Raw genomic sequence first — 12269 nt, forward strand, 5'->3', positions numbered from 1 at the left:
TAGCGAGATATATACGATGTTCGGTAGAGAAGGATAGGTAAGGCGTAGTACAGAGCGAGCAACCCTAAGCGGTTTAGCTGGGACCCGCGGGTGTGTAGCAGGGGGTAAGATTGCACCAGAAAAGCGAAGACAGACAACGTAACGGTTTTTGGATGAAGAAACTTCTTACGCAAGAAGTGCGATAGAGAGGAAAGAGGAAGGGAGGGTTAGAGAAAGTCGCCACGACGCTACCCCTCCCGTGCCGTTTCCTAGAGCAATGCTGCACCTCCCCCAGATAGCTCTATTATGGGGCAACAAAGTATCATTTCCCTGATGATGATATTGATTTTGTTTGTGGTTATGAAGACGGTAAGTTCAGGAAACGTCTTAAGTTTAGAAAAACGACACCATCTGCAGCCTCAACCGTAGAAACACAATTTGACTCGTCTTAACGCTGTTCCTTTTTTCGAGACATCTCCTAAAATTAAGCAGGTATATGTATGTTAACTGTAATAATATGAACAAGCGAACGGCATGCCATATCAGGCCATCTGGAATTATGTCATTTCTTTTTTTAAATCGTATAACGAAATCTATGTCGATTATTGATACCTGCTGAAGCCTGTAGCAGTGGTCTTCATATATGTGGGACAATAGTACTGTGAAGTGAATCTTATGGCCTGCGCGCCTTCCACGTATGTATCCTATATTTTCGCGCGGGTCGATAGATATTCATTGTAATTGCAGTGCCGATTGCCTGTCTGGTAATCTACAAAGGAGGTTTCAAGGTATCCAACTACTGATAATCCATAGTAGATAAACGTATATGGATAAACGGTGTATGAGAGCAAAACAACGAAAACAAAATATTTCGTTACATTATTATGATATTTTAGTATTAGCTGCACTGGTTGCTGAAAAATTATTCGCACGGGACCCACGGGATCATCAGTCCGATACGGCCCCTCCGAGATTCTAGGCAAAAACTGTGTCCTACCAAAGCTACCTATATCTAGTAGCATTACGGTGCTATTCAGAAACAAAATTGAATTTGTACCATAAAGATACGTAAAAACGAATCGGTGTCAATAACCTGTTAAAATCAACGACCTAGCGCTTGAATCATAAACAATTTACATCATTCGTCTGCTAACGTTTCTCAATATAGATAGCAGAACCCAAGTGGTACCACACAAAACGAGACAGTGCACACAACCCGAAGCTAACAATAAAAAAAACGCTACGCAGACGGAAAAAGCATCACATTCAAAGCGAAGCACGTCCGAGCAGTCAGGCTAGCATTATTGTTGTTTAGATTTACCTTCACATTGTCACGATGCCATATTCCCGATAGCGTGTCGCACACTCACGTTTCTTGCGAATCCTATTATCGCTTTGGCCATGGTCTGATGTCGATTCCTTTTTTCTCTCTCTCTCCATCAGCCATCAAGTCTTATATATGTAAATGGCGTTGTCCATCTGTAGCTGTTACCGCATTGCCAGTAGAACGACTCATATAGTACCAGTCAGACATGTTACGAATTGCTAGGGACTTCGCAACTTTCTAGTTTTGTCGATCGAGGAAAAAGATGTGGCGTTGGCATCGTAAACACAAGCTTCTCCTATCCTAGCTAGCTTTGTTAAAGGGACGTGTAAACGTTTTCCGTTTGTCTAACCACGTAGCTTCCAGTGATTCAAAGGCAATTCTTGTGGACATACTGGTCGCCTGGTCGATCTGATTTAAAGGAAATACGGTTTTAGAACTTTACGACGATGAAACGTCTCGACAGGCCTGCGGGACTGCATGTCCTAACATACGATGTCTGAGTATCGGCCGCATTCGAAAAGTGCGATATCGCTTCTGTCGTATGAACGAGTGGTGTGCCCTGAAATGGACGAAATGCAACGAACGGACGCAGATGTGTCGTCCATTTGGGAGAGTGCGCGCCTAGCTACGTTTGGCTAGAGGAAATCGTCTGATCCACTTTTTCGGTTAGTGTTGCCGTTAGTAGCGGACCATTTTGCACTTGTGTCCTATCCGTACTACGATCAAGGACAAACAGACAATGCTGAAACAGCGGTCGTTCTTATAGCTGACGGCAGCAGCGGCCACCGCCGAAGCAATTCGGGGTGCTCAAAGCAAAACCAAATTGGATTGGGTAGCGCTGTTGCTGTGCAAAAAAAGAAGGCAGACGTACTTCATCTTCATACCTTTTTCAGCAGCGGACCTCCAGGCTCTATTCCCATTTATTCGTTGCGTCGGCCCCCAGTCATTTGCTATCTTGTCAATTTACGCTACAGGCCGAAGCAAATCCCGGAAAGCACCATACAGTGAGAAAAATATAAAAAGGAGGTAAAAGGAAAGAGGTCGCACGTCACTGATTTAACAATAGAACCGGCCCTCTGCAAGAAACCCTAGGGAAAGAAAGCAAAATCTGGACTTCAAAGTTAAGAACCTCCATTCTTTAAAAGTTCCGCCACCCTTACCAACTTGGACGCAGCCAAGAGAGTTGGCAAGAATGCAGTGAATGCTTTTAGGTTGGAGGTGGGCTCTTTGTTTTTGAGGGAAGGGCTAGGCAACGTTGGTCGTAATATAGTGGTCATGGTGTTGGCCATCGATCTAAAGCCCGCAACGTCAAACGATTCCTACTGGTAACGGCTGCCCGTTTCAGCCTTGGCGCAAATAGCTCTCCCTAGCTCCAAGGCATTTTTGAGAGAGAGCAGGAATTATCGGATTCGTTTAGAATTGAGCGCATTGTATAAGCCGCTCATTCGCTTTATGCTTTACCCGTCTGTAAATTACTTGGGCGGCTTCGCACGCGCGGTATGATACATAAAAAGTAACGTGTTACAAGTTACGAAAAAAAATAAAGGAGACGGCACGATAAAGGCCGTATTCAAACTGAATCGGATAAACAAATTGATGAAGCCAGCAGAGAAGATCTAGCGGTAGCCCTTTAGAGTACAGCACTACTGGAATGGAAGAATGCGAGTGGTCAAGATGGAAGACTGTGACGACTGAGTGTGGCAACCCAAAGTTCTTGTTTGTGTTTTTCGAGTGTCGTCATATTAAATCGCATCTACACAATTAAATTCGCTGTAGAACGAGGTACCGTGTCATGCCAGCGGCTAACTAGAAATTGGCCGCAAGTACTAAGTAAGCCACCAAGAGGAAATACGGTTTGCTTGTTATTCCACTACGACCGTTAGGAGTTTACTGTTTATTACCTCAGCAAGGGAGGCATAAATACATGCCACCAAGTGCCAGAGTAGTCACGAATCAAGCTTACAACGGCACGCTATGCTATCAACTGTGCGAAAGTAACACTGTATGACTCTCTACGCCGGCAGTTGTAGCAAGGTCTACAAGATGCACGTATCTTCGAGTGACCATGTACTCGAACGTACAAGGCAAAGCCCATTAAATCAACAAGCACGTCGACACGATTCAGCCGAAATGATCAACGCAACTACGACATAAAATGCGTAATGCTCAACAACAGAAGGAAAACTTTGAGAACAAAACACAGAACGAAGAATGCCTACATGTTCGCGTTCAAAGAGGACGATAAAAAAAAAAGAAGACGTTTAAAAGAACTTAAAGGTTCTGCTCTTAAAGCGTCAAAAAAGACTCCAAACAGAGATAACGTACGCTTGCACCATAAACAACAGCAAAAAATAGAGTTTTCGCGAAGTGTACTACGACCTTGTCAAAACGATAAGTACAAGTACAAAGTATGATGCGTGTATGGCGGCCGGTATACCGTCTACCCGTTTGTAGACCTTCCGGTAAATATAATTCATAATTTACTATTTACGTTTTTTTTACATAAGAAGGCGAATAAATAGACTAGTCACTCTGTTGATCGATTAATCTTCTAGGTCCTAAAGGCCACATGATATAATCCACTGAAGGTATACATGTTCCAGATGACCGATGGTAAAAATATTTACTTATTAATAAGCAGAATGTCTACTTCTGCCAACCTACTGAGACAGTAACCTCTAGTCTAGTCCAACATAAATTGTATAAGGACTTGTCTGCGTCGAAACTCGTCGATAATATATATAGTAATCAACAGTTTGGCAGATTAACAAAAGTTCGCATTCTGTGCGCCAATGTGAGGCTCTTTCTTTTCACTCTTGTCATTCATAGTAGTCGTAGTCAAACAGATACCTTGTTTAAGCAAATGCTTTGTACTAGGGCACGTTCCGTTTACCTCCGCAATTTGCTCGGTCCACAAGTTTGCCTCAAGTTTTTCCGATATATTCATTTCTAAGTACTCGGTGGCCCTAAGTAGGCTTATCATTGTAAGACGATGCGGGCGTTGCGTTTAAAAGGGTATCGTTTCTATTTGTGTTGTCAGTAAGGGACACTGTTCATACTCGAACACGCGATAGACTCAGTAATAAACAACAGGTCGTATCACTTGACTTTTCGTTCCATTCCGCGCTCCTGTTGCTAGATCCGCCTCCTTTGCTGATACAGCCCGATTTGTTTTGCCCCGACCCGGCATCTCGCAAGGAGTAACGTGGCGTGAACGTGGTCTGCGCAGGAAGTGCGCATCCATGCACCGCAGGCCACGAGATGGTCGGGCACAAAACGCGGCTATTTGCACGATCAACTTCCGGGACCAGTAGCGATTGGGGGAGCTGCAGCAAACATTGGCCGTCGGCCAGCGGTGGGGACGCCTCGCCACCGCAGTCGCATCGACAGTCTTACAAAGCTTGAATAAAGCGCTGCGAAACGTCGACCGATGCTGTCCACGAATGCATATAAAAGCAAACGGAGGAAAGCAGAGAGGGTAAATAGGCTTTAGTCTATTATTAGGAGCATTGGTTCGTTAAGGTAAGCACGTTCGCTTAGTTGAAAGTGAAGCACAACCGACCTGCAGGCAGTGCGATGCCGCGACATAGGAACGGGGTATAGAACCTCCTAGTAAAATTATATAGACTTTAAATTCTTTGTTTTTCGCCGCCGACTTGGTCCGATCTCACAGAAGTCTTAGTGAAATGTTTACCTCGGCGCAGAGGTCTGCTAAAAGGTGCGCGAACACCGAGTACGGGGTGACCCTGGAGGTGTAACATGTGAAAAGAGGACTCGCATGCCGAAACGGGTGCGCTATAACATCTGGCATTACGCTTTGTGTGAACGCAATATATCCCCTCTCCCCCTCCCCCCGCGCTGTACCGCAAAGCGACTTAGAGTAATGGTTAGCAGGTGCTACGCAATAGATGGGTTGAAAAATACGCGGTGCACAGGGCACCACGAATCTGGGTGAACGTTGCAAACGATAAGAGACCCTTTCGATGACCGAAGCCGAGTTGGCGTTTGAAGCGAAGTGAAAGACACGCTGTTGAATATGACCATATCATGGTCTCAGATTGGCTTATAGACTCCAAATAGCGATATGACAATAACAATAATTATTGTTATTTTAAGCAATAAAGCGCCAGTGTGCTACCAGTACGGTCTCAGTCAATGCAAGCATTATTGGATAACCATGCAAATACTTAGTTTACAAGTGAATATCGAAGAATCTCTCCTTTTACGGAACTCATCCGAAATGATGGGGCAAAGTTAATAATCTATGCAGGTAACTAGGCAAAGTTCACGTTTGTATTTGTCTATTGCCTACTTATCAGTTTTCCAGCGACAACAATTATCTACTTCTAATGAAAACGAGTTATTGTTTTTTTTATCTTCACGAGGATATTATGCATGAACTGCTGTTGCAATGGATTTACTTAATTTTTCTCACTTTGTAACAATCTCCGATAAACGTATAGACGCGACTTTATGGAATCTATTTGCTCCCGTTTTGTCGCTGCGATCGCAGGTATTTACTGCCGTTGTCAAGCAAAGCAACGTAAACGTATTTCCTAGGCGTCAGCGCACGTTGGACTGTGTAGGTTGCCGCTGCTGCTGCAGATTCGGTTTCTGTGGTCAAAAACCAGCAGTCAATGTGCTTAGGTGATTTCTATTACTACCTGTGAGTGTCCAATGAGAATATGTCCTGCGTTACAAGCGAACGTGACGATTTCGCCCGCGGGAAGGAAGCGTCCAGAGTAGATAACCCGTCCGTTCGGTGGCGGAAGAGGGGCCTCGCAGCGAACAACTGAAATACACAGAGAGATAGGATGAAGAGATACGTACGCATACACACAAATGGCGGACGAGGCCAATCATCAACTGCGTAATTATGATAAAAACTAACAATAATAACTATAATACGAACAATATAAACTAACAATAATAATAATATTCAATATCATTACCTTTTTCGAGGTCTTTTGCTAGTTCTTCAGCACTTTCACGGCGCATCTGTGCTTAGCAGACAAAAATATCTCCTTACATTAAATTGATGTGATCCACATGAGAAAGCAACTAATGTAAATCGAAAAAAATCCGGATCAGTTTGCCCAAACCCAGTGAGTCGTACCGCCTTAGATGCCCTTGTTGTTAGCGCGTGTAAGTCTCCAATTTCTGATCAGATACTCGGCCATTTCGAAATCACTTTGCTTTTATTCAGTTTTTATGATTCTTGCCAGATGTTCAACGCGTATCGGCGGGCTCCGGTCGATCAGGCCGTGTTGAACCGGTTACTTAGATAAGCAAAAATTATAGCCGGCAATTCTAACCCCTCGGGCTTTCTGATTTAACCTTGTCTAGCTGACAAGTAGACCCAGACCGCCTGGTCGATCCAAACGATAGACGAAAGCCAAAGTGCGTATTGAAGTAGTGTATTTGCTAGTCTTTGATGAGGTTGGCGTCTTGCCAACCAGATCTTAGGTTGATCAAGCAGTGGCGGTTTTTCGCATAACAGAAACGCGGCGGTTCACTCGAATTCTAACGACAAAATCATTTATTATGTGTTGTCTGCTACTCTCTACAACCTAATAATATGTCTCAAGCAGGTTATTTCAATCCCACCATCAGTGCGAGGTCCTGAAAATCCATCAGCGAAAGCTGGAAGAATCTATCGGCAAGAGGTTTGGAAGATGTGACGGGTTCCCAAGGCTCTCTCACTCATGATTTTGTTAATAGACTTTATTTAAACTTTATTATTTTTGTCGTTTGTATCAGACGCATTGTTGTAAAGCCGGATGCTTTTTCATTGTCTATCCGGCCTTTCCTGGGACGGAATTTAGCGGGCTGTATCCTTCCTTACCACCTCACTTTTCTTGTACATCTATTAGTGATCCTTGAAGTCGTGCCAAACGCAAATTATGGCTGTTCCCACACGGAGATCTAGCTTAACTCTGGCTTTGAGCTCATCTTTCTACACATATTTTTTCACAATTGACCTGGAGACACCGCTTCCCGTCAACCAGACCTCTGCGAAGAAATCTGCCATAGTGGGCGCGGATTGTGGTGCTCGACGTCTCGGTACCAATGGGCGAGATGTCAAGAAACGGCGAAAAGCCACTTTTTCTTGTGCTTGTTACCCAACCCTCAAGGTAGCCAGATTTCTAATTTTTGATAAATTAAACTTGAGGTGCCTGCTAAGATTCGAAAGCTCACAGCCTGTATCCTATAATATATTAGGTTATGTGCTATGTGAGCTTCTTGTTGACCTCAGATGGCAGAACCGGAACGGGGTGCATCCTCCAGGTTCAAGGAGCTATCTTTGAACTCAGCAAATCCTTTCGAGCAGTACGCTCACGTACAGATACATACCGAACGTACATCCCGCAAAAAAGACGAACGAAGGCTCAGTGTAAAAACAAATAATGAGCGTTTATTGCATTCATAAAGATGGCAATGGGTGGCTCTTCGTTTTGTGACCTTTGATTGTGCCCGTACCGTTCCTTGTGACCATAGCGCCTGTGCCTTTCCGGCGATGCAGGCTTGCACGGGCTCTCTTCAACCAGCGAGGTCTGAAAATACCGATTTTCTCGTATGCGGAATTTGACGAAGTTAAAGTTAAGTTGTTTCAAAAAAGGAATCGTTTTAGTATACAATATTTTGAGTTGATACCTTGTTCATCTCGATAAGAAAATTAAGAACCATTTTCGATTTCAAGTCAATCGCTCGGACCGACGTAAATTTTCCAGTAGTGGTAATAGTACAGCGCAGTAATGGTTACTTTGATTAGTTGTAACAAAATCTCTTATACGAAAAGCGATTAATCTAACCGTCACGTAAATTAATGAATTAACCGTCGTTTTAAATTAAAAATTATCTGTGCGTTGCTTTTACTTAACTTAAGTTTTCCCTTCATCAAATTCGTATATGAAGGCGCGAGATACCTACTACGCATTTGAACCTCGAAAGTAGCCACTTTTTGCCATTATGGGTCGAAAAGCGTTATGTATAGCTCAATTTCTAGCAATCTCTTGTACCTCGTTTGCAGCATAATCTATAATGTCTGTTCTTCTCTACCTTTTCAATAGTAAAGGACAGAAAAAATGGCTTTCTTCGCTGGAATCGATACCTCAGCTTTAGCCAATACTTGCAGCTGGTAAACATCTTGAGGGCACTTCAAAGCAAACTCTGTCCGAATTTTGGCCGTAGAACATTTGACAGTTTCGCTTTGGCTCTCTCTGTCTCCCATTTAGTTTTTCCCCTTTCCCTCTCTGCAATTTTGTCGTCTGTTCATTTTCATCCTTAAATTTCACTCTCCTTGACGTTCGCACATGAAATGGTTTCCATGGTCTGGTCGTCAGGCGTGCCGTACGCCGTTGATCTAGCCCTTGACATCTTCAAACCTAGTTGTCACCATTGAGAGGTTCGCTTGGCGAAATCCAGTAGCCCAAGCGCTCAATAGCCCATCGGTAGAGAACCCGGCATGATCAACCATTTATTGGACTGGCCCATTGACAGTGACCCATGAGTCAGCCCGGTCGGTTACAGCCACTTGCACAGTAGCAGAGGTGCCAGCAGATCGTGCGGGCATCAGGCGCGCCAACACAAAACGGCCGGAGAACCGCCCAGTCAGCCAAGCAAGTACCGTGGGAATCGCTAAAAATTTTTCCTTTCCGGCCCTCCGCTCACTCTGTTTTCTATCCTTCACCAGCCTGACTAAAATATCGCGATCAGGCCACTTGCTGCAGCTGCTGCTTTCTAAAAAACTCCATCTTGATCTTTTCCTCTCTCCCTTTTTTCTTGACCCCCTTTGACAGGCGTACTTGGGACACTCTTTTTCTTTCCCTATCTTTGGGTTGCTCGGCTGTTCTGCTTTTGCCGACTGCTAGGAAACGACACTCGCTGCTACCGGTTCGCAATAAATATGTTATGCTTTAGATGTTGTTCAACCGGGCGGAAAGTTAATCAATATGTTACGGTACAATTTAGCTTCATGGAATTTATATCCGCTAGCTGCTCGAGTGTTGGCCTGTTTGGGAGGTCGACTAAAGCTGGCTGGTCGGCCTCAACACGCGTCCATTGGCTCTCATTCAACTGCTACTGCTACTACTACATCTACAAAGAGGACAAGCGCTCATTTTAGCTTATAGTGCGCTATATAGGTATGGGCGGCAGTTAGACAGTTTTCAAGTACGACACAGACTGCGCGTGTTATGGTGTGAGAAGTAGAGGAAGCATAGTTGAAAAATCTATTATATTGTGTATTAAGCAATTCGAAATGATCCCACTATGCTGACCCATAAAAAGATTCATTGGCTATCGAGTAAGCAATGCGACAAATAATTTTTCGTTGATAAATCACCCACATATACACTTCGGCTCTGAAATAACAACGCCGCCAAAGCCTGATCATGTGGTAGACAATATGAAACACCGAAGTGAAACGTTCCAAGGGCATCGGATCGCTTAGAAGCTTGTGGAGACTTTAATTCGCCAAGTCTGATCTATTCAGGAGTAGTCAGTTGCAGTTCTGCAGGATATCGTCGAAACACTCTAAATGTAATGTTTATATATCCGTCTATAAGTACGGCAAAAATTGTCTGATTGAAGGACGGCGGTGAGATTATCCATGATTCAGAAATGTAATAAAATCCAATGACGAAACATCAATAATAATAATAATAAACTATGATTGTACCACCCGTTGGTCGTTGCTTGTATTGCCATATTTACGGTACTACTACTAGTGCGTGTAGCTGACTTTCTGTTATATGAGTTAACTAAACCAAGTGACACGAGTTTAACAATAAAATTACTTAATATAATGAACGCGAAGACAAGACTAGCCAACTAAAAAGCAAATATTGTGTATTAGAGATTGGGCAGATGTTGACGAATATCTTACCCTCGCAGTTCGGCGGCATATCGGACCAGGTCTCATTTCGAAGGCAGGTTATCGAAGAAGCCCCAACGATACGTTGGCCACCGGGACAGCTAAACACCACACGGGTACCGTACATCCGCTCCTGGGAACTCATCTCGACATAGCTACTGGCAACGATTGGCGGACACATTATTCCTGGAAGATAGGGAAAACGAATTAATAGTAGTTGAACAAAGACAGCGCAAGTGAACCTCACTGCCAATAACAATGTGGTACCACTTGACATTTTCGTGCAACTGCTTCAAAGTGACCCCTAAAACTAGAGCATACTTACTGAGTGTATCTAGTAATGACTTATTAGAAAGCTCTACACGAACTCTAAACAAAACGTTTGCCTCCGCTCGTAAGTGTCTAAACGTGATAACCGTTCTTTCGAAAGCTTCGAATATTCATAAAAAGTATCGATTTGCTCTCACGGTATCCCAACAATATCGTATGCATAGTTTTAAATAAATATATACGCCGCACAGCCCCAGCATATGCTAAGCAGGGTTTTTAGCGGTGAGAAGCCCCGTTTTTGGTGTCTTCTGCGTACCGCAGAAGCCGCTAGCATATCCTCTGTTTTCGACAAGTGCTCGATCAATTGACAATAGAGTTTCTGCATTTAGGTCAAATTCAATAAGCACAGGTGTGCGAAGCAAGCAAGTACCGACCCTCTTCGACCCACTTTAACGTGCATACATGTGGAACTCGGGGCAGGGAGCTCTGAGGTAGCTTTTAGTGTTTGCGCTGTAGCCTCGAGACGTTCGTTGAAACAGCGATGAAGGTTAGGGTAGGCAGCGCGCGATGACGAGCAGTATCCTTTAGCTACAACTCAGATCAGAGCGACCATGGAAAAGTTAATTGGTAGGGGGTAATTGAAGTTGGCAAATAAAGCAAAGCTACATTCATCAAAGCTGCTCTTGCTTGACGGCGGCAGCGACGAAGGCGACAGAAGCCGGTGGCAAGCAAAAATAGTGGAGAGGGGCAAAAAGAATTGCCAGGGTGCTAGTGTTTCCAGATTGATATAGTTAGAGTGCAAAGGAACTGTATATGTACTAAGTGTAAAAAGAGATGATGAAAAAGAGATGATGTTAATCAAACGTTCACTAAAATCACCATAAAAGCTCAGGATCAAGCTGAGTAGATTTTTCTAGTGTGCTGACGGAAAAGCAAGCTGTTGGAAGGATGGATTCTAGGAATAAAAAAGCGGGTTGTGCAGTAGCTGGTGCACTATAAGGCATCCGCTATTCCAGGAGCTACTGCCCACCCCTTCTTTTTTCAAAAAATAGCCGAGAGAACCGATGCTACCACCTTGACCAGTGATCGTACGCATGGTCCATTAAGGCTTGATCAAGCTAAGCTGGACTGAGTTAAACCGGCCTTCTCACTCTTCCTTCGGTGTTTTGCCATTTTCCTGACCGCTTTTTACATGAACGCTAACTATCGCGGCTATGCGCTACGGCATATGTAGTATACCTGGCGTCTATACTCTGACGTCTCTATTTGTCCCTACCGGGATCGTTTACACCCTCGCCATGACCGCGATCACTACTTTCTGTATACGGGCATACCAACAGCTGCTCGACCTGCTATGTGCTGGTAGGTGGATCGTTCCTTCAGCACCACAGGATGAATCGTCTATTAATTCCTAGTGGGTAGCGAATGCATGATGCCACAGGTCATGTAAGTTTATTCGATTCCTTAAGATATGACCTAAACATCCGTGAATGATCGTTGGATATAGCAAATGAGAAAATCATTGATAGGGTTCGCTATATCCTTTCTTTTCTGACTCCGGTGTTCCGGCGTGAGCACCAACAAGAAATGAAGATTAGCAATGAGCAAGGGAACGGCACTGGAGAAAATCGTGTTATATCATATAGTAGTAATTATAATAATTATGATTACTAATACTTATTTTTTTACCAGGTGTATAAAAGTTGAATCTATTGACGCGTGGCGCACTCGAACCAGTGGTCTTCGATCCGTATAAGTTAAATGATCATAAAATTGCTGAAAATCATTATTTGAACGCGAAAAATGAATGAGCTGTAG

At 43.8% G+C, this 12269-nt stretch overlaps 1 protein-coding gene and 1 long non-coding RNA gene across 3 annotated transcripts in view; one reads left to right on the forward strand and one right to left on the reverse strand.

Moving 5' to 3' along the window:
* The window catches only part of LOC111243031 (locomotion-related protein Hikaru genki-like), a 103508-nt gene that overhangs the window by 4320 nt on the left and 86919 nt on the right, over positions 1-12269 (reverse strand). For both annotated transcript variants that reach the window (XM_086986458.1, XM_086986460.1), the window contains 2 exons: positions 10194-10367; positions 5971-6098 (listed from right to left, as the gene is read on the reverse strand). In XM_086986458.1, coding sequence (XP_086842584.1) covers positions 5971-6098; positions 10194-10367 — 302 coding nt within the window. The remainder of the gene's footprint in view (positions 1-5970; positions 6099-10193; positions 10368-12269) is intronic.
* On the forward strand, positions 682-9994 carry LOC147758308 (uncharacterized). The gene is made up of 2 exons (XR_015326054.1): positions 682-3768; positions 4446-9994. It is a non-coding gene; the product is annotated as an uncharacterized LOC147758308 (long non-coding RNA).

This window comes from Varroa destructor, unplaced genomic scaffold, assembly GCF_002443255.2.
Source record: "Varroa destructor unplaced genomic scaffold, Vdes_3.0 BEIS01000001.1, whole genome shotgun sequence".
In the NCBI taxonomy this organism is placed as follows: Eukaryota; Metazoa; Arthropoda; class Arachnida; order Mesostigmata; family Varroidae; genus Varroa; species Varroa destructor.